We start from the raw sequence: 23302 nt of genomic DNA, 5'->3' as shown, positions 1-23302 counted from the left end.
CTTCAAACTTGCGTTCACACAAAAGCCAGTACATGAATGTTTATGGTAGCTTTTTTTTATAACTACCAAACACTGGAAACAACCAAGAAGTCTGATAACAGAGGAAGGGACAAATAATCATGGCACACACATACAACAGAATACTACTTAGCAATAACAAGGAACAGAATATCAATTTGTGCAGTAGCATGGATGAATGTAGCTAAGCGAAAGGAGCCAGACCCAAAGGGCTACACATTATATGGTTCCGTTTACATGACATAAAGAATAACAAGGATAGAGAACACAGCAATGGCTGCCAGGGGCTGGTGAGAGGCACTGACTACAAGAACTTTTTTTTTCATGGTGATGGAACTGTTCCAGATGGTACTGCAGTGGCATAATACATACATGATTACATATATTTATCTAAACCTATACAGCTGTACTCTACAAAGAATGAAAGGAAATATACTACAGGTAAATTTTCTTTAAAAAATCAACCAGGATATCAAGAAAACCTAGGCTAGAATACAGACTGACAGATCAGTCTAATTGTATTACAAATGTATGATAACCTAACTGAATGATGTTTAGGTACTATAGATACAGATAGACACAAAAATAATTATAGATGGGTTAGCATATACATATACATACTTACATTTCATAGCTCTGTCCACTTTCAGAGCCTGAAGCAGTGACACCCCCGTAGTAATAAGCATATCCAACACCTAGTTCTTGGTTTCTAAATATCATCCTTCAATAAAAGAAACCAGAGTCCCTTGGACATAGGGCTGATTTTGGTACTGGGATAAAGCAAGTACAAGATAGAGTAACTTGTAGTGTCAGAAAGTAAGGAAGTGGCCAAACAACAAAAAGATTGGGGGAAAAGAATACAGAAGCCAACCTGAAAGAGCTCTTAATGGCCACAGCTGGAATAATCTGAGCAACAAAAGTAAGTATCAATAGTATTGGCACTTTGGGAGTCAAGGTAGGAGGATTGCTTGAGGGCAGGAGTTTGAGATCAGCCTGGGCAACACAGCGAGACCCCTTTAAAAAAAAATTAGCTAGGCAGATGACACCAGCTACTTGAGAGGATCGCTTGAGCCCAGGAGGTTAGGGCTGCAGCAAGCCATGACTATACCACTGCACTCCAGCCTAGGCAATGGAGCAAGACCCTGTCTCCCTCTCTATATACAGCATTGGATTATACCCCAAAGAACAAAATAAATATTTGTGAGTTTATAATAACATACACAAATGACTGAATAAATTTTAAAATGGGATTAAATGGGCACATCTCCCTTATAAGAAACAGGGAAAGAGAAAATTACCATTAGAAATCCACAGTAGCTGGTGCTGTGGCAAGTATCTGTAGTTTTAGCTACTGGGAAGGCTGAAGTGAGAGGATCCCTTAAGCCCAGGAGTTCTGGGCTGTAGCGTGTTATGCTGACTGGGTGTTTACACTAAGTTTGACATCAATATGGTGACCTTCCAGGAGCAGGGGACCACCAGGTTACCTAAGGAGGGCTGAACTGGCAGAAGTAGGAAATTAAGGAAATCAAAATTCCCATGCTGATCAATAGTGGGACTACAACTGTGAATAGCCAGTGTACTCCAGCCTGAACAACAGGAAGACTCTGGCTCTTTTAAAAAAAAAAAAAAAAAAAAAAAAAAAAAAAAGAATTGCACAGTAATAATTGATGCCGGTGAGAGTAAGCAAAATTCATGAGTGAAATGCTAAAATTAGTAAATTTTTTTTTTTTTTTTGAGACGAGTCTCACTCTGTCACACAGGTTGGAGTGCAGTGGCATGATCTTGGCTCACTGGGTTCAAGCGATTCTCCTGCCTCAGCCTCCCAAGTAGCTGGGATTACAGGTGCCTGCCACCGCATCCAGCTAATTTTTGTATTTTTAGTAGAGATGGGGGTTTCACCATCCTGGCCAGGGTGGTCTTGAACTCCTGAACTCGTGATCCACCCGCCTCGGCCTCCCAAAGTGTTGGGATTATAGGTGTGAGCCACCGTGCCTGGCTGTGAGTAAAATTTTGAGAAGAAAGAGAATGGTAGAATAACTTCAAAGTATCTCCCAAAGAATATTTATTAATTACTGTGGTGATTTGAACATAAGCCCACAAATCATTTGGTACACCTCATTGCAGCAGGTAGAGTTTAATTCCCTTTTTTTCCTACATTTTTAAGAGACAGGGTCTTGCTCTGTCACCCAGTCTGGACTACAAAGGTATGATAATAGCTCACTGTAACCTTGAAGCCCTGGGCTCAAGTGAACCTCCCATCTCAGCCTCTAGAGTAGCTGGGACTACAGGCGAGTGCAACCACACCCTGGTAATAATTTTACTTTGTTTGTAGAAACAAGGTCTATGTTAGCCAGGCTGGTCTCGAACTCCTGGCCTCAAGTAATCTTCCTGTTTCAGCCTCCCAAAGTGCTGAGATTACAGGTGTGAGCCACTACATCCAGCCTCTCTTTCTTTTGAAAGTAGGCTGGAGTTAAGTGTATCACTCCTAATAAACAGACCATGAAAAGGAAAAAATAACTTTACAGAGGAAGAACCTCACAGACATCCCTCTATTACGGACTCAATGTTTATGTCCCTCCAAAACTATGCTGAGGCCCAATGTGATGGTGTTAGGAGGTGGGGCCTTTGGGAGGTAATCAGGTTTACATTAGGTCATGAAGGCAGGACCACCATAAGAGAAGGAGTGCCCTTATAAAAAGAAGAGAGAGATCTCTCTATGTGCACATACCAAGAAAAGGCCATGTGAGCACACAATGACAAGGTGGATAGAGGGCCCTCACTAGAATATGACCGTGCTGACACTCTCTCAAACTTCCAGCCTCCAGAACTGTTGTGAAAATAAATGTCTGGGCGCAGTAGAACACGCCTGTAATCCCGGCAATTTGGGAGGCCGAGGCGGGCAGATTGCTTGGGTCCAGGAGTTCAAGACTAGCTTGGGCAACATGGTGAAACCCCGTCTCTACAAAAAAAAAAAAGAAAGAAAGAAAAATTAGCCGGGCATGGTGGCACACGCCTGTAGTCCCAGCTACTTGGGAGGCTGAGATGGGAGGATTGCTTGAGCCTGGGAGGTCAAGGCTTCAGTGAACCGTTATTGAGCCACTATACTCCAACCCAGGTGACAGTGAGACACTGCCTCGAAGAAAGAAATGTCTATTGTTTAAGCCTCAGTCAATGGTGTTTCAATATAGCAGCCTAGCTAAGACAACCCTCTTAACCTTAAGTGCCCAAGGTTAACATGATCAGTAATAAAACAAGCTGGTATCACGTAAATCGTCAATGAAAAGCATACTTCACCTGTGTGGTATTCTTATGAAAAATTCATACACACAATCTAATCATGAGAAAGCATCAGCAAACTCAAAGTGAGGAACTGTCTACAAAGTATCCAATCAGTACTCTTCAAAAATGAGGAAGTCATTGAAAACAAACAAAAAAGACAAGACTAAGAAACTGTCAGACTACAGGCTAAGGAGACATGACAACTAAATGCAACATGATATCCTGAATTAAATCCTGAAACAGAAAAAAAGACATTCATGCAAAAACTGGTGAAACATCAATAAAATCTGCCGTGAATTTTATTTCAATGTTAATTTCCTGGTTTTGATAAATGTACCAAAGTTTCGGAAGACAGGCTGGGCGCAGTGGCTCGTGCCTGTAATCCCAGCACTTTGGGAGGCTGAGGTAGGCAGGTCAGGAGTTCAAGAACAGCCTGGCCAACATAGCGAAACCCCGTCTCTATTAAAAATACAAAAACACAAAAATTAGCCAGGCGTGGTGGCAAGTGCCTGTAGTCTCTGCTACTTGGGAGGCTGAGGCAGGAGAATCGCTTGAACCTGGGAGGCTCAAAAAAAAAAATTTTCATAAGTTATTGTTAGAGGAAGCTGACTGAAGGGTACTGCACTTTCTGTACTATCTTTGCAACACTTCTGTAAGTCTAAAATTATTGCAAAATAAAGTTTTTAATACATCAGTAGAAAAAGGTCCTGGAAATGACCTATTAAATTGTATGACACACAAAACATAGCCAGAGTGATTTTCCTAAAAAGCAGATTTGATATTGTTACTCCCTGGTTTGATGCCTTCTAATGGTTTATCTTGCCATAAAAAAAAAAAATTCAAATTATTTAACATGACCAATAAAACATATGTCCATATCCTAATCTCTGAAACTTGTGAATATGTTAGATTACTTGGCAAAGAGGAATTAAGGTTGCACATGGTATTAAGAATGTTAATCAACTGACCTTAAAATAGATTCTTGATTACCCAGGTGAGACCAATATAATCATAAACATCCTTAAGAGCAGAACAGGAGAGGCAGAAGAGGGTCAGAGGGAGATGTGACTACAGAAGAATTCTCAGAGAGATGCAATGTTGCTGGCTTTGAACATGGAGAAAGTGGGCCATGGACCAAAGAATGTGGGCAGCATCTAGAAGCTAGCTGACAAAGGCAAGAAATTAATTCTCCCTTAGATTCTCTAGAAGGGAATGCAGCCCTGTAGATGCCTTGATTTTAGCTCAGGTGGACTTCTAACCTATAGGTGATAAATTCATGTTGTTTGAAGCCACCAATTTGTGGTGATTTGTTACAGCAGTAAATAGAAAACAATGCAAAGACTCTCCATCATCTGACCTCTGCTTACCACTCCTGCTTTATCACTCACCACCTCTTCATACAATAATTTTCAAGAGGTATGCCTTAATATACTAGTATACTGCAAGCCTTCCACATGCCTCGGCCAACATTTCATCAATAAATAAAATTTAATTTTGCTACACTTAAGATGCTTACTGATATGGTGAAGTCAAATAGAATGCTGAGCTGGTGGGAAAAAATACCGTTTGCCACAAAAAAGCAAAGAAGCCACAGTACAACATAAGTAAGATTGTATGCTTGAGTTTTGCCTCAAGAGGCCCTAAAAGAGGTTCATCAGGGCAGAAGACAGTTTTACTCTAAGCTGTCTTTTAGAGGCGTCTGAAGGGGATCAAGTGAGTATGTGATACTTTTTTTGAAACTTTTTTTTAATACAAGTGTTCAAAGTGTAATTCCTTTAAGAATGCCACCAAAAATTTTAGCACTAAAGTAGCCATGAGTATGAAAAGGCTGAGAATCACTGTTCTACACACATCCTTTCCTTATCATGCTAAACTTTTTTCAAGCCATGCTTCCTCACCTCTCAATCTTCAGATAGGCTTTTCCCTCTACATGGAACCTTCCAAAATACCCTCTTCTGCTTCACCTGACCAATTCTTAACTTATTCTTCAGATCTCAGCTCAGCTCTTCTCTAGGAAAACATTCTCTAATCCTACAGGTGAATGCATGCCATTATATAATATTGCTTCCACAGTATCTTGGACCCTTATGACAGAACTTTACACATGGAACTGTAATTGTCTAATTGTAAATTCTGCAAGTGAAAAAATTGAGTCCAGTTTGCTCTTAGCTCTATCCTATCCCCCAAAGCTTAGTGTAATGGCTGGCTGATGGAAACTATTACTGTATTTTTATAAAAGGAAGCCTAGCAAATAATCATCAAGTATTTCTGTATCAGGCACTTATCACAATGTATCAATAAGGAATACCATATGCTACTTAGAGACAAAGAACATGAAACTTTAAAAGCTTTCACTATGTAAAATAATTTATACCATAATACAAAAACAGGTCTTTTTTCTACTTTGGCATTTTATACTTTTTACTCTGTTCAGGTATAAGAAAAGTGTTTGTAACAAAAAGAAATGAAAATCTACCGTATTTCATTGTATCTAAGGTGTGTTTTGATACTGCCACTATTTATCTTAACAGGTGTATTAGGTTCCTACTGCTACTATAACAAACTACAACTAAGTCAGTGTTTACAACAACACAAATTTATTCTCTTACAGTTCTGGAGGTCAGAGGTCCAAAATCAGTTTCACTGGGCTACAAAGTGTCAAGGGACAGGGCTGGTTCCCTTTGGACGCTCTGAAGAGACAATCCATTTCCTTGCCTTTTCCAGCTTCTAGTGGCCACTGATATTCCTTGGTTTGTGGCCCCTTCCATCTCCAAAGCACATCACTCTAACTTCTGCTTCTGTCTTCACATTTCCTTCGCTGCTGGCTCTGACTTGTCCTGTGTCTCTCTAATAAAAACCGCTGTGATTCTATCAGGCCTACCAAGTTCCAGGAAAACCCCATCTCGAGATCCTTAACTTAATCACTGCTGCAAAGGTTTCAGGGATTAGGACATGGACATAGCCGGGGGACCCATTATTCAGCCTACCACATCAGGTATCAAAGGCAGATTCTTATGATTTCACTTTACGGAAAGCAAGTTTAGAATTCCACTGATTCTAAAATGCACCCCAATTTCAGAGGTAAAAAATGTAAAAAAAAAAAAAGGCATCTTAGAATAAATTAATTTGATTATTGCACCCACCAAATTGCCCAATACAGTGCCTTACAAATAAGCATCAAATAATCATTGAAAAACTAAAAAACAGGCTGGGTGCGGTGGATCACGCCTGTGATCCCAGCACTTTGGGAGGCTGAGGCAGGGGGATTGCTTGAGTCCAGGAGTTTGAGACCAGCCCAGGCAACATAGTAAGACTTCATCTCTACAAACATGAAAAAAAAATTACGCAGGTGTGGTAGTTTGTGCCTGTAGTCCCAGTAACTTGGGAGGCTGAGGTGCTAGGCTTGCTTCAGCCCAAGAGATCGAGGCTGCAGTGAGCCAAGATTGCACCACTGCACTCCAGCCTGGGTGACAGAGTGAGACCCTGTCTCAAAAAAATAAATTAATTAAATAAAATAATAAAAATAACAGGCTGGGCGCAGTGGCTCACGCCTGTAATCCCAGCACTTTGGGAGGCTGAGACGGGCAGATCATGAGGTCAGGAGATCGAGACCATCCTGGCTAACATGGTAAAACCCCGTCTCTACTAAAAATACAAAAAAAAAAAAAAAAAAAAAAAAATTAGCTGGGCGTGGTGGCGGGCGCCTGTTGTCCCAGCTGCTCAGGAGGCTGAGGCAGGAGAATGGCGTGAAGCCGGGAGGCAGAGCTTGCAGTGAGCTGAGATTGCACCACTGCACTCCAGCCTGGGTGACAGAACAAGACTCCGTCTCAAAAAAAAGAAAGAAAGAAAGAAAGAAAAAACTAAAAAATGGCCAGATGTGCTTGTAATCCCAGCAGTTTGGGAGGCTGAGGCAGCAGATTGCTTGAGTCCAGGAGTTCAAGACCAGCCTGGACAACAGAGTGAAACTCCTTCTCTACAAAAATTACATAAAATCAGGTAGGTGTAGTGGTGCACACCTGTAGACCCAGCTACTCAAGAGGCTGAGGTGGGAGGATCACCTGACCCCGGGAGATCGAGGTTGCAGTGAGCACTGATTGCTCCAGCTTGGGTGACAGAGTGAGACCCTGTGTCGAAATAAAAACAAACAAAAAAATTCAGTTTTTATATAATCTCTGAAAGAATTTTATATTCTTAGCTTCAAGTGAACTATGTCAAATAAAAGAGGGAAACAGATGATTCTAACACATTATCTACTCACTGGTACCAATCTGAATGAAGAAATAAAATATGTTTAACAAATGGTCTATAATCTTCTCAATGGAGCTGCTCAGCTGGTCAGCCTGACTGATATATCATGTACCAGCAAGATATAGCCTATGATTTTCTTTAAGCATGTATGCCCTCCTTAGCAAGACTAAATTATCACAAGATCTACCCCCAGGACATAGCTGTCTCAGTAGCATAATCTCCTTTCAGACACTAGATTCTCACCAAAGGAAAACTGATTCTCTTGCTTTAAGAAAACCTAACATGAAAATTAAAATTTATAAAACAAATATTTCATGCAAGTCTAGTCCTTGTACCAAAAAAAAAAAAAAAATCACAGGATCTCTTTAGGGCATATGAAATAGGATTTGGTTTGAAAAATTCTCTGACGTTCCTTTATTCTTTCACTTCCCTCTAATTCATTACTAATGCCACCTGAGTACTTTTTAACATTCCTTACCACACAATCTTTAGTGGCTCTTCTTTGATCCAAATGAAGTCTAAACTTCTTAGGACAATTTCCAGGAACCTCCATTAACAGCCCCAACATAATTGTAAAAACTATTCTTTTTTTTTTTTTTTTGAGATGGAGTTTAGCTCTTGTTGCCCAGGCTGGAGTGCAATGGCACGATCACGGTTCACTGCAACCTCCACCTCCCGGGTTCCAACGATTCTCCTGCCACAGCCTCCCAAGTAGCTGGGATTACAGGCACTCGCCACTACACTCAGCTAGTTTTGTATTTTTAGTAGAGATGGGTTTTTACCATGTTGGCCAGGCTGGTCTTGAACTCCTGACCTCAGGTGATCCACCCACCTCAGCCTCCCAAAGTGCTGGGATTACATGCATGAGCCACCACGCCGGGCCCAAACTATTCTTTCATTACTCTCTCTCCCTTGTACCCCTGCACTGCTCAGAGTACATTTTTTAAATTCCTTACCTTTGATTCATGCATTTTTACCTGACAATTCAAAATGTGTCCATCATTTTAGATACAGCTGAAGTTCTATCTAACTTCTTCCCTTAAGATTCCCTATTACTTTAACCAAAAAGAATTGTTTCCTCTTCAGAACTCTGGGCACTCTTCTCACAGGCCTTATGAAAGAAACACATGTTCAGTGCTGACAGTCCTTTCCTCTTTTACTGAGGGGTAGAGAACTCCTGGAGTGCAGAGAACATTCACATTTGTATGCCCAGAGTATCTAGCACAAAATGTTATGTAAAGAGGAGCTAAATAAATATTTGCTAGGAATTGTGAATTAAATTTATAGGCCAGGCCTATAATTCATGCCTGTAATCCCAGCACTCTGAGAGGCAGAGGTTGGAGGGTCACTTGAGCCCAGGAGTTCGAGACCATCCCAGGCAACACAGTGAGATCTCGTCTCTAAAATAAAAGTTATACATAACTGTTAGGATTACATATGCATTGCATAAAATAAGGTTCAGGTGTTTAAGATCAAAATTGATGGTAAATGAGATAATCAGAGGGACAAAGTTCTTAAGGGAACAGAATTCCGCACCCAAATAATCTGAATTTGTCTCAGATAATGCAAGAATAATAATATGCAGGAAGACTGATAGATTTGGTGGCAGAAGATTAATACTTTATCTTCAGATTGTCAGACTGCTTTCAGTTTCTTAGTAAAATAAGTAAGGTCATCATTGGAAAGGGAGGCAGAGAAAGAGGATATTGAGAATTTGAGGGAAAAGGGGAGCATGTGACACTGGGAATGGAGCAGGGAAATACCACAGGACTAACTGGTACTGAGAGCTCACTTAAGAGATATTATCATAAATATAAAGTTAGGGAAACTTCAAGGAAAATAAAGCATCAACATTGGATTATTCCAACACTACAATACAGCCATTTTATAGGAAAAAAAAGATTTGACATAAAAAGGTTACAACCCTATTAAAAATGTACAAAATTGATAAATGAGTAATATAAACATACAGGAAAACACAAAAATAAAGCAAGTTACCTGAATAAGATTGTAACAGTCACGATTTCCACCATACTACAATTATTGTTTAAAAAGAAAGAAATGAAGAGAGAAAACAAAAACCACGTCTCTAATTTGACTACTCCTAAGATTTCCATAATAGCATGATCATTCCCCCTCCCCAAGAGACATTTTAATATTAAAAATAGATGTTTCATTAATATTTTCCTGAATTGAATTCCAACTTTTTTTTTTCAGTCAGATTTCAGTTTCCATTATCTGAACACAAACATCAAGGTCAGCAAAGTACAAGCTCCTCTATCCTACTAAGATAAATTCATACTAACTTTGAGGTAGAATCAGATCGAAGAATGTAATCACTGAATTCATTCATCACTTAATTACAAAGAAATAGGCCAATTTTCAGTCAGTATGCACCCAGGTATGCATTTTAATAATTATCTTTGTTAAAATATTAAAATAGCTCTGAATCAGTTGGTAATGAGTCATAGCCGTGGTCCTATTCCCCTGCTTTACCCCACCATGCTAGCCCAAACCTTCTCATAATCTGGCAGCTGAAGAAGTAATGCCTGGCACAGCTGAAAGCTTATAGGATCCTGCTCTGGTATGAAGGATGGTATCCATTTAGTGGTCAGTATACGCAGTACTGATTACTGAATATTTTAATATACTCTCCCTGCCAATAAGGTATCACTAACAATGCCAAAATACGGATTTTTAATGAGCATAAATGCACGCTTGCACACCCACACACCCCTAAGGAAACAGGCAATTAGAAACCTTGGTGATTTCAAAAATGAGGAGTCTCAGATTACATCTGGATATCCTAGATTATTATAATGCAAGGCTAACAGTTATAGAGCTTCCCAAGCTCTGAGAGAAATGTTTTCTTGTATTCTTTCTCTCCTACATTCCATAAACTGCAAATATACCTGAAGACGAAGGTAACTGTTCCAGTCACCACTGGCGGACAGAGCCTACAGACATAGGCTATGTAAACAACTGGATTAAATCTCACTGCATTAGGTATAGATTATTCCTGCTACAACATCAATTATCCTTCTTGGATACCACGACAATGAGTGCTACAAGTGAGGGGCCAAAAGAAAACCAAGGCCACACATGGTGGCTCATGCCTGTAATCCCAGCACTCTGGGAGGCTGAGGTGGGAGAATCACTTGAGCCTGGGCAACGTGGTGAAACCCCGTCTCTACAAAAAATACAAAAATTAGCTGGGCATAGTGGCATGCCCCTGTAGTCCTAGCTACTCAGGAGGCTGAAGTGAGAGAATCACCTTAACCCGGGGAGGTCAAGACTGCAGTCAGCTGTGATCATATCACTGCACTCCAGCCTGAGTGACAAAGTGAGGCCCTGTCTCAAAAACAAAGAAAGAAAAGAAAACCAATATTGGTTCAGAATCTACTACATGCCAGATACCTTACTTTTCTACATATAATCTGAATATGCTTCTCAAACAATTCTGTGAAGTATCACTATCATCTTTTATATACAAATAAACAGGGCCATGAAAGCCCACTAATTCATACGAATTCAAATCGTTGGTAAGTAGTAAAGAAGCCAGGCATTGCTGGTTCCAAAGCCAGGCTTATAGCTCATTTCACAATATCCATTAATCAGAAATCCCAAGGAAAACAAGTTAAGACTTGGCCACTGGCTAGGCGAGACATGACTTTACCACTCCCTCTCGCTACTTCATCCTGCTTTTCCTCAGTTCCTGTTACAAATGACTTCTGGCACACAATTTTAGAAAACTTAAAACCCATTAAACTTACCTTTCCATAAGCAAACTAGCTAAAGTAGATGGCCTATTACCAGAAACCTTCCAAGAATGCATTTGTGGACATAAGGGACGGAGAACTGGAAAGCAGAAGAAAATAAAGAGAAGACTAAAATAGTGATTGAGCCTTATAAATACAAAAAAGGGGAGAGGGAGCTGGCACACAGACTCCTGTCAGTGGCCAGTCTTCAAAAGCAATAATGAATAGGAAACCAAGTTCACTTAATTGAGTGCCTATTACAAGCTACTACTGGGCATATGATGAAGAAAACCCATATGGTTTCTGCCACCTGAAGAATTTATAAACTGGTGTTCTGAAGAAAATGGAAGGGAGGCACTCTAATTGCTAAGCCCCTTCTAGGGCTAAGTACTTTAAAAATAGTACCTCATTAAATGTAATTCTCTCAACAATTCTGTAAGAAAGGTATTATTATACCCTGAAGCATGTTAACTAAGTTTCTCCACAAAAATTTGGGCTGTATCGCCGGGCGTGGTGGCTCAAGCCTGTAATCCCAGCACTTTAGGAGGCTGAGGCGGGCGGATCACGAGGTCAGGAGACAGACCATCCTGGCTAACACGGTGAAACCCCGTCTCTACTAAAAATACAAAAAATTAGCCGGGCGAGGTGGCGGGTGCCTGTAGTCCCAGCTACTCGGGAGGCTGAGGCAGGAGAATGGCATGAACCCGGGAGGCGGAGCTTGCAGTGAGCCGAGATCGCGCCACTGCACTCCAGCCTGGGGGACAGAGAAAGACTCCGTCTCAAAAAAAAAAAAAAAAAAAAAAAAAAAAAATTGGGCTGTATCAAAGCCTACAACCTTTTCACTAGTCCACACCTTCTGGACAATTCTGAGTATGCTCAGCCTATTGAAAATAGTGGCTTCTCCAGGGCTGAATATATATAACATGATCTTTTCTAACAATGCTGACAATGAAGATGCCTCATTTCTAGGAAAGAAAATTATTCTATTTTAATACCTTTAGCATAAAATACTTCAGGAATTACAGATGAATTGGAAAGATAAAGTAACATGAAATACTAGTGGTGGCAATGAATATGGTTTACAAAATTAATTACTGCTACAATCCCAGAAACCTGGGGGGAGGGGGAGGGAGTGAAAAGACACTGCAAACAACTAAAGCAACATATATAGCAATAAAAAATAAAAATTAAACCCAGATATAAGACACTTGTTTACATATGGAGTGAATACTTTAAGATCTTTTTTTTTTTTTTGCGATGAAGTCTCGCTCTTGTCCCCCAGGCTGGAGTGTGATGGCACAATCTCGGCTCACCACGACCTCCACCTCCCAGGTTCAAGTGATTCTCCTGCTCAGCCTCCCGAGTAGCTGGGATTACAGGCACCCGCCACCACGCCTGGCTAATTTTTGTATTTTTAGTAGAGACGGGTTTCATCATGTTGGCCAGGCTGATCTCAAACTCCTGACCTCAAGTGATCCGCCCGCCTCAGCCTCCCAAAGTGCTGGGATTACAGGCGTAAGCCACCACGCCAGGCCTACTTTAAGATCTTTGAGATATCTATTAATCAGCTTACAGCCAGGCTCAGTGGCTCATGCCTGTAATCCCAGCACTTTGGGAGGCTAAGGCAGGTGGATCATTTGAGGTCGGGAGTTTGAGACCAGCCTGACCAACATGGAGAAACCCTGTCTCTACTAAAAATACAAAATTAGCCAGGCATGGTGGCGCATGCCTGTAATCCCAGCTACTCAGGAGGCTGAGGCAGGAGAATTGCCTGAACCCAGGAGGCGGAGATTGCAGTGAGCTGAGATTGTGCCATTGCACTCCAGCCTGGTCAACAAGACTGAAACACAGCCTCAAAAAAAAAAAAAAAAAAAAAAAAACCAGCTTAAGAGGAAATTATATATTCAGACACAGTTACTTTAATACCATAGAATAGAGGTATATTCAGGAGAGGACCTGATGCTTCCGGTTAGCTATAAATGAAGACTAGAAACCTGAGACACTGATGTGGCTCTGATCAAAAGGAACTTATTTGAGACATACTAGGGAGATTTATATCATTTTAAATGTTGCATGTGCCCTCAAAGTTTAAGGGTGTCCGGTGACTGACCTGATAGTACTGCTGTATGAATGGTATGTTTATTTACATCTTCCATAGTGACTTCTAGTAATTCCTATTACTATCTCATCTTTCTTGCATTATTGACAATTAAAGTGATAAAACTGTAGTTTCATTCTGGAAAAGGGCATATGGAAGGATTAAAATACTTTCATTTAAAAATGAGCACCATTTGCTTCCTAAAAGTAAAATTAAAAAGCAGCAGCTTATTATTAAATCTGACTGCCCCCCCACACCCCCCACCTCCCAACAAGATCATTACCAGGCTATTACTTTAGTCAGCCTTCCTATGTTTGAGGACTCAGCTTTGGAAGGAATCCCAAAAGGCAGAGTAAAGGGTAAGAAATATTCAATTAATGCTTGGTATGGAAATACAAATAGTTCTAAAAATCCATATATTGCTCAATGAAAACTGAATGATAGAAATACACCACCAAGGAAGGAAGCTTAAGAGAAAGATTTCAGACTTGAAATCAAGTCAAGCTGTATCTTCGAATAAGTGGAGGAAACATGCTGGCAGTCACACCTAGAAAACAAGTAAAAGTGATCATGAAGACTAGGTTTTCTGCTTCTCTATTCCTTACTCTTCTCAAACATCAAGTTTCTAAAAAGAATTTTCTTAGAGTCTGTTAATAAAAAGATCTTTAGGCTGGGCATGGTGGCTCATGCCTGTAATCCCAGCACTTCAGGAAGTCAAGACGGGAGGATCACCTGAAGCCAGGAGTTTGAGATCAGTCTCTACAAATTTTTTTTAAAAGTTAGTTGGGTATGGTGGCACACACCTATAGTCCCAGCTACTCAGGAAGCCATGGTGGGAAGACTGCTTGAGCCCAGGAGTTCAAGGCTGCAGTGAGCTATGATGGCAACACTGTACTCCAGCCTGGGTGACAGAGTGAGATTCTGTCTCTAAAATAAATAAATAAACAAACAAACAAACAGTTTTAAGAAGAGATCTGGAGTTGGAATTAGCAGAAATAAAATGGACTTCATTTAATACATGTCTAATGAATACCTGTAACTTGCCTATGCTGTTCTAGGCTCTCATTATACAACGTGAACAAGAGACAGAAAAAACTGCCACCCTCACAAAGCTTTCACAGAATGGGTAGAAAATGTACCTACTTAACCTTTCTGAATCTTCATTTCATCTGTAAAGTTAGGGAACTGAACTGTGTGTTTTTCAAACTGTGCTTAAAAACAACTGAACCTCTACTTCTATTTTAACCGCAACCACTTTGCTTTTCTGATTTCTCTATCAGGGATCTATATACAATATCCTTTGGAAAAACAAATCTTAAAAAACGTTTGTGGGCCAGCTCACGTCTGTAATCCGAGCACTTTGGGAGGCCGAGGTGGGTGGATCACAAGGTCAGGAGATGGAGACCATCCTGGCCAACATGGTGAAACTCCATCTCTACTAAAAATACAAAAATTACCCAAGAGTGGTGGTGTGCGCCTGTAGTCCCAGCTACTCAGGAGGCTGAGGCAGGAGAATCGCTTGAACCCAGGAGGCGGAGGTTGCAGTGAGCTGAGATCGTGCCACTGCACTCCAGCCTGGGCGACAGAGCAAGACTCCCTCTCAAATAAACAAAAAAAGTTTGCCATTTGCTAACCACTTGTAAAAGAAAAAACGGCCCAGCCCAGTGGCTCACGCCTATAATCCCAAGACTTTGGTAGGTCTAGGCGGGAGGATCGCTTGAGGCCAGGAGTTTGAGAACAGCCTGGGCAATATGGTGAGACTCAGTCTCTACAAAAATAAAAACAAAAATAATTAGCCAGGAGTGGTAGTGCATGCCTATAGTCCTAGCTACTTGGGAAGCTGAGGCAGGAGGATCACTTGAGCCCAGGAGGTTGAGGCTGCAGTTAGCTAGGATGGAGCCACTGACTCCAGCCTGGGTGGCAGAGTAACACCCTGTCTCTAAACAAACAATAAAAAACAAACAACTTTTTTCACTCTACTCTCATTCTGCACAGACCACTTTTGTGACCAGATGTATGAATTTTTGTTTTTATTTTTCCCCAACAGACACCAACTGGGTGTCCTTCAATTCAATTCAATTCTGACACTACCTACCTTAAGTTAGACTCAGATCCCACAGATTAAGGGTTCAGTCCCACAAGACTGCTCCCCACTTCAGATGCCTATCGTAAGTATCATAAGTAGCACGTTGCCATCTGTACTTCCGAGGAACCAGTTACAAACTGGAGTTTCTACTACCCCCTCCTTAGGTTCAATTACTTTGGTAGAAGGGCTTGTGGAACTCAGGAAAACACTTAAATTTATTGTTTATTATACAGGATATTACAAAGGATACAGATGAACAGCCAAATGAAAGAGATGTACAGGGCAAAGGATGGGGGCAGGTGCCGCCACCCTCCCAGCATCTCCACATGTTCAGCAACCCAGAAGGTCACCAAATCTTACTGTTCCAGAGTTTTTGTAAAGCTTCATCTCCAGCCTATACACTCCCCTTCAAAGGGGATGATGGGTGGGGACTGAAAGTCCCAACTCTCTAATTACTTGGTCTTTCTGGTGACCAGCTCCAGCCTGAGGCTGTCTAGAAGACCCATCCTAAGTCATCTCATTAGCATAAATTCAAATATAATCAAAAGGCTCCTTATGAGTAACAAGCGACACTCCTATCATTCAGGAAATTACAAGGGTTTTAGGAGCTGTTACAGGAACCCAGGACAAAGGCCAGACGTATTTCATATTACACCACAACACTGAAGTAAGTGATCTCTAGGTACCATTCCAGTTTTACAATTCTGTTTTATGCTCATATTTCTGACCTATTTCTTTTTCACCATGTCTGGAATTCCATAGAGATATATTAAAAGGCTAACTACTTTTGTAGGACTGAAAAATAAATGAGAAACCCAAATGACTGCTTACTAGATGCTGATACCACGTAGCAAACATTTTTTTTTTTTTTGAGATTAGCAAACAAAACAAAAAGAGATTTAATCTTGTTTCTCTACTTAAACTAATCCCTTCCACAAAAACAAAAATCCTTCTGGAGGATGAGGTGTGAGGATCACTTGAGCCCAGCAGACCAGTCTGGGCAACACAGGGAGACCTTGTCTCTACCTGACCCTAGTTCTTACACTTTACCATAACTTTCAAATTTCCTAGCATAACATTTAAGGCCTTTCTGCAACCTGACCCCTTCTAACCTGTTCCTTTCGGCTTCGATGCCTTGGCTTCCCATGCCACCCAGCACCCTCTGCACCTCTTGACTCCTTCCACTTTCCAAGCATGCCCTGCACTTTCATATTTCCAAACTTTAGTTCATGCTGTAACCTCTGCCTAGAGTCAACCTTTCCCTCCCACCCCAACCTGTCCAGTCCCTCAAGGCTAGCCAGAACCAATTCAAACATTACCAAATACACGGCAAGTTAGGAGAGAGGCAGGGACTCTGTCTCATCTGCTACCCTAACCTTGAGTCCCCAACTGGTAAGCACGCAATAAATGTTGAAATGATTATTGCAACATTAAAGGAAAGTAGTGATTATAAACAGGAGAACTCAAGCATCATCTATATTTGGCATCAAAATATTGATTTGTTCTTATAGATTTTAACATCCTGATTGCACTTGGCTGAGTACATATCCTGGCATTCTCGAGTGTTCACAAAATTTATAAGGCTGTAATAAACATTTGCCACTTTAAAAACTGTTCACTAAGATGATAATGCATATTCAGAAAATCAAGGAAAGACACAATCCTTGAATCACTGGTAAATATGAGTCTACGATGTTCTAAAAGACTTGGGCTCTTTTACTAAATTATCGTGTTTTAGTTCCTTCATAAAGCTATTTTAAAAACAAACAAAAACAAGAACTTATATTAAGGTTACAAGAACAAATCACTGCTCACAAATAGTATTTTTACATTTGCTCGGAACAGGTGTACAACACCAATAACACTGGTCATATCCAAAAGCCATTATAGTAAACAATGACTACTGAGAGTACAGCATGTAATACTGATAGGTAAGGCTGATCCAAAGAATATTAAGGCTAAAGTATCACTCAACCTCTGATCCTCAGGACAAACGATACACTTCATGTTTGAAAAGCATCAGTTGTAAAACTTAGATGTTGGTTAACCTAATTCATAAAGTCCAGCAGATTTTCATTAGGAAATTAGATAAAACAGGTCAATCATCTGGAGAGTACTAACGTAGTTTGGTTCTCGTACCAGACAGAGGTATTTTTCTAAATTCAGTCAATTACTTTCCAAGGTTCTCACCTGACATAATATCAAGTCTATAAGGAGAATTCCCCCACTCTTGGCCCCTATCCGCGAACATTCCAAATCTCAGCATTAGGGAATGCATATCCTACAGACGATCATTTTGCAGCCTACTAAAAGCCCACGACCTTAATATGAAAGCGGCTTTCGTGTTGCATTTGGCTGCTGCCTGTATGAAGGCCCTGCCGCAAAGCAGGGCCAACTCTGGCACGTTTTTCCATCTCTGAAAGTGGAGCTAGGAAAAACACCCAGATCTAAAGATGTTCGTTTAAATCCGTTTGCACCTGCTCCCTTTCAAACACTACAAGCAAACTCCAAAAGCTGGACCAGCAGCCGCACCGGCAATGACAGATCTTGAGGCCGAACTGGGTCAGGGTTAGTTACACTTACATAGCATATTTACACCCTTTTGTCTACAAACTTGAGTGCAAACTTAAGTTTCCTCAAGGCAGCGTGTTCGCTGGGCCTCAGGAACCGAAGCAATTTTCCTGAGACAGGAAGGGCACAATCCACCCTGCTGGGTGGCTGCACCAGCCTTCCCCAGACCACGCACTCAGCGGCCTCGGCTTCCGGCCAGCTCTCGCAGCCAAGGGGTCGCTCGGGGCAACTCGCCCGCGTCCAGGCTGGGTAACTGGGTTTTACTACGTGGGCTCCCAGCTTTTCAGTCGCTCCTACTCGCCCCCGGCGGTTTCGGGCCTGGGGTCGCATTACATAAACAGCCCCGGCCCCAGCTTTCCCAGGCCCCCCCCCCCCCCCGCCACCCAACGCCAGGGGCGTCCCACCCCCGCGCGCCCCGCGCCGCGCCTTCCCTGCCCGCTCCCCGCGCCCAGCCCGGACCCCGCGGCCTCCGCACCGCGCCCGCTCCCCTCCCTCGGGCTAGGCCTGGCCCCGAACGCCCTTCCCGGCCCGCCCCGCCCCGATGTGGCCGCGCAGGCCGCCGAGCCGGTGCTAGGCCCCGCGCTCCGCCCGGGCCGTCCGCCTCACCGTTCTGCTGGTGCGGCGCGGGGCCCGGGCCCGCGGGCGCTGCGGCTCCTGAGGCGGCCGCTCCGCCGAACTTGGGCGGGATCCGGGCGCTGGCGGCCGGGTGAGGGGACCCGGCGGGGGCCGACATGACGGCGCTGGTGGCGACGGCGGCTCCGCTTCGGGGAGGTGGGCGGAGGGAAGGGAAGGCGGGGCCGGAGAGGAGAGAGGAAGAGGAAGGAACGCGCCTGGCGTCACTAAGGGTGTCACCCGGGACCGCGGCCCAGGTGCCCAAGCTCCTCCGCGAGCCCAGCGCTGCCGCTCGGCGGCTGCTGCGGGCGCGGGGATCGTGGGTCGCTCCGCCTTGCCCCACGCGCCCCACGCCGCGGGACTTACACCTGGGGTCGCTTCCCGCACGCGCGGGCCTCACGCCGGTGCCGCCGCAGCGCCCCCTGCAGGCCGGAGCCGAGCTGGCCCAGGCCTGAGGCTGGCCCGGGGTTCCGCGGCCCCAGTGCCGGCCCGGCGACTGCTGCTCCGGCCCGGCCAGGCTGCCTTCGTGTTGAGGCGAGAGGCCTGGGCCTCAGTGGGTGAAGGGACCGGGTGGCCCGCTCCCACCTTGGGCAGAGGCTCGATCGGCCGCGGCGAGGCTGGGCCCAGCATTACTGGGAGGGGAACTTGAGAGCCGCGGGTTGATGTACGGAGCTCAGGCAACGACCGACCACCCACCCTTCCTCGAATAGGAACAATGGCTTGGGTTTGGTTTTTAATTTTTGATTCCCCCACCTCCCTTTCTTAATTCCAAAGGAAATATAGCATTCAAGCTCCATGTCTTTTGGGAGTATATAATTCCTTGGCAAAGAAAGAGGAAACATTTCTCTGATAAACACAAGAATCTCAGTAAGAATTGCATTATTGAGAACTTTTCCCACTGATAAAGTAGAGAAGAGGAAGGGGAACATAGGGTAAGGGAGTGCTGGAAGACAAACTTTATCTTTTTTTTTTTTTTTTTTTTGTGAAGTGTTGGTGCATCCTGTTGGTGTTCGGAGAAGTTGTGACTCAGCTTGCTTTGTCTACATTAGTGGAATCTAAGTCTTTCTGGTCTGTCTCAGCACACTCACTGGCAGGCCCTAGACTACATTACCCAAGTCATTTTGCCATCTTGGAATCCTGAGTATGTCATCATTCTGTATTGGAGATGAGATTGCTCAGAAACACTGAATTCAGAATGGGATCTAGGAAGATGGTATTTCTGGAGCAATAAGTCATTTGCTGAATGATTATGCAAAGCATAAATTGCATTGTAGTCTTAGAATAATACAAAGCTTCCCTTTAGTTGTTGCCATAAATTAATAACTGGCATTTTAATGCACTAAATGAACCACAAATAGGATTTTAGTAGTTAGATTTATACCTTTGACTTCTAGGAATTTCAACTACGTTAGAGTCCATATACACAAAAGGGGCAAGCCCTTTTCCACAGCGTTTCCAGCTTCTCCACAGAAACCTAGCCCCACATGAGCAAAAGATCACACTCTGTGCTTCATCAAAGAGATTACACAATTATAGATTCCAGCATCTCCCAGGAGTCCTTTGAATTTGGATTAAGGTCTGTAGTTACGTGGGTAAGGGAATAACTAGGTAATTGGCTTTCTGCACCTGGAATGTATTCTCCTGGGTATAAGAGGCTCATTTTAATCAGAAGTATATGGGATGAAAGTGAACCCTGTCTCTTAAAGGGAGACTCCTTAAGAGGAGGATTGGGGCCATATGTTTTAATAGATCTTCTCCACAATCTTTAATACCTAAGCTGCTTCCCCTTGTCCACTAATTTGCTGTAGAATTTTTCTAGCATGTTTATGATGGTGTTCAGGGCACACTACCCCAAAATATAACACCTTGGCATATTGAATATTTTAAGCTGATGGAATTTGAGAAACGGCAGGTGTGAGGACTCTGATCTTCCCATGAAGCAGGTCATAAGACCTTCATGTGAGAGATGCCTTCCCTATACCTGGTTAAAAGAAGCAATCTTATCTGTGAAGACAGACGCCAAGAGGAATCTAAATTAATAGGCCTTGGTAGGTTTCCCCCAGTTTACTGCCTTTAGCTCACCTTTTTGTCTTATCACATTTTTCCGTAACAGTCTACTCTTCATCAAGGCTGGTATAAAACGCTCAGGTTTCTTCAGGTCTTCATTGCCTTATGAAGGCTCCAGTGCCATGTAAAACTTATGTTAAATATAATACATTCATATGCCTTTCTTTTGTTACAGGGACCCCACACACACCGGCCTTGTGCTGTTGCTGCCCTGGCACCCCTTCTAGAAGGTAGATATTTTTCCTCCTGACAAGCCCTACAACCTTTATGAAAATATTTAACTCTTTTGCTTTAATTTCCATTACTGCTATAAGTGAAAAAAGGATGAAGGATTGAATGAATAGGATTGAACCATCTACTAGGCACTGTGCTTGTAACTTTAGATATGTATTTTTTTCTATTTAATCCTAACAATAACTCCATGGGATATTTTTCTTATCCCTATTTTATCTGTGAAGAAACTAATGTTTATAGAGCTCAAGTAATCTTAGTAAAAATCACGAACCTGGAATTAGCAGAACCAGCGATCAAACCAAGGTTTATTTAGCTCCAGACCATTGCTTTACTATAAACTATAGTATATAGTATAAACTATAGACTGGGTTAATTTACATTTTTCTTCATAAAGCTATGCTAGTTATGATTTACTATCTTGCTGTCAAAAGATTTTCAGTTTTTCATATTTAGAATTTGTTCCAGTATACTTTACAATGGTAGATCTCAGAGTTTTTGAAATGCAGATTTGTGGGCCCAAACCCTGGACCTACTGATTCAGAAGCAGTGGAGATAGGGCCCTACAGCAAGCTTTCCAGGCAATTCTGATGCTTGGGAACGTTTGAGGACCACTGCTTTTGAATAGCAGAGTTAAGCTGAATTGGTTCATTCTCTTACTTTGGAAGATGATGGTCCTTTCTTTCAGGACATCTCTTCAGTCTTTTACAGACCAATAAAAGTGATATTTTGTAGATTTGTGATTACGGTGTCACAAATGCCATGATGTTTCCTGTGTCAGCTCAGATTCTTTGAGGTGTAGTGTTGATGCAGATGCTGAGGCTAAGTCTGTGTTCAGTGAGAAAGAGTGGGTAATTGAATAAATCTCTGCTGCATATATGGAAGTGAAATAACACGTGTGTTACTATTTGTCATCCCAAACTTAGGACTCTATTCTCTATAACAGAAGTGGGAGCCTTGGACAACTGAACACCTATCTCTAGCTTAAGAAATGTCAGCTCTTTTTTTTTTTTTCTTTTTTGAGACTGTCACCCAGTCTGGAGTGCAGTGGCGCCATCTTGGCTGTCTGTAACCTCCACTTCCTGGGTTCAAGCGATTCTCCTGCCTCAGCCTCCTGAGCTGGGGCTACAGGTATGCACCATCACTCCTGGCTAATTGTTGTATTTTTAGTAGATAATGGGGTTTCACCATGTTGGCCAGGGTGGTCTCAAACTCCTGACCTCAGGTGATCTGCCTGCCTTGGCCTCCCAAAGTGCTGGGATTACAGACGTGAGCCACCATGCCTGGCCAAGAAATGTCAATTCTTTATTATAGCCTGGCTTTGCATATTTCTCACCAGGCTTTTTATTCTCTAGTTTGTAAATCACATTTGGCGTTTGTAGATCACTCCTTCCCTTTTAGTGGCATTCTCTATTAGGTGTCTGTCTCCCAATACGAAGAAACAATTTTCTTCTTTTTCCTCCTTTATCTGATCCATTTACAGATTTATTACATTTGTAATAGGCTAGGTATTGGGGATACAAAAATGAATAAGATATGGTCTGTTCTCAAAGGTATGCAGAAACTTTTCTGTATATTCCTACTGACTTGTATTTATATTTCTTTAATTAAAAAAAATCCTGGCTGTGTTTTTTTTTGTTTTTTGCTCTTAGTGAATCTTTGTTTCTTCTTTTCATTATGGCATTCCAATTTGAGTTTCACCACTCATTATCATGAGAATAAATAATTTCACTGACTTTAATAATATTTGATCACTTATGTTGTTGTCATTTAACTCTCATTTACATTTCAGTGGTCTAAAAGACAACTAAGATACTAAAAGAAAAATTAAAGATGAGATTATTAGGCAAATAATTACCACATAGTCAACTCATGAACAATAGTGCATGCACTTACAGGAAATTCTCTGATTGTCACATTATTTGGCTATTGTTTCAGACATGCTGTAATTTCTGTAGTTACACACTTATCTAGCCCACAGCAGATTAGAAACTATGAATCACAAGGCAAGGGAAGGAATTGCTGTTATTATAGGTAGTTTGAGAGGAGCAATCTCTATTGGCAGAATAAGCACAGGAAAAACAAGAAAATTAGAAAAATGGATTAAAAATGCACTGTATTCTGACACAGTTACATTGAACAACCAGATTTATTCCACTGGAAATATGATAAACATAGTCCACAAGTCTCTGCCATCTGAGAAATTTATAACCTAGTATTCCGAAGGAAATAAAGTGAAGGGAACTGTCATATACCAAACACCTGCTTTATAACTTGAAAGCGCTTTATGACATCACCATATGTCAGGACATAAACAGATATTCATATATTTGA

The 23302-nt window shown here is 42.1% G+C and overlaps 1 protein-coding gene and 1 long non-coding RNA gene across 5 annotated transcripts in view; one reads left to right on the top strand and one right to left on the bottom strand.

Annotated features, from left to right (window-relative positions):
• Positions 1-18884, bottom strand: part of SEC24B (SEC24 homolog B, COPII coat complex component) — a 106725-nt gene extending 87841 nt beyond the window's left edge. For all 4 annotated transcript variants that reach the window (XM_030798124.1, XM_030798125.1, XM_030798126.1 and 1 more), the window contains exon 1: positions 18665-18884. In XM_030798124.1, the coding sequence (XP_030653984.1) occupies positions 18665-18791 (127 nt within the window). In that variant the 5' untranslated portion in view covers positions 18792-18884. The remainder of the gene's footprint in view (positions 1-18664) is intronic.
• On the top strand, positions 18844-22714 carry LOC101176846. The gene is made up of 3 exons (XR_004026697.1): positions 18844-18927; positions 20913-20967; positions 21895-22714. It is a non-coding gene; the product is annotated as an uncharacterized LOC101176846 (long non-coding RNA).
• The last annotated feature ends 588 nt before the right edge of the window (positions 22715-23302 follow it).

The sequence above is a fragment of the Nomascus leucogenys genome, chromosome 18 (genome assembly GCF_006542625.1).
Source record: "Nomascus leucogenys isolate Asia chromosome 18, Asia_NLE_v1, whole genome shotgun sequence".
Lineage (NCBI taxonomy): Eukaryota > Metazoa > Chordata > Mammalia > Primates > Hylobatidae > Nomascus > Nomascus leucogenys.
The sequence above is the reverse complement of the archived record's forward strand: the minus strand, read 5'-3'. Positions and strand labels throughout refer to the sequence as shown.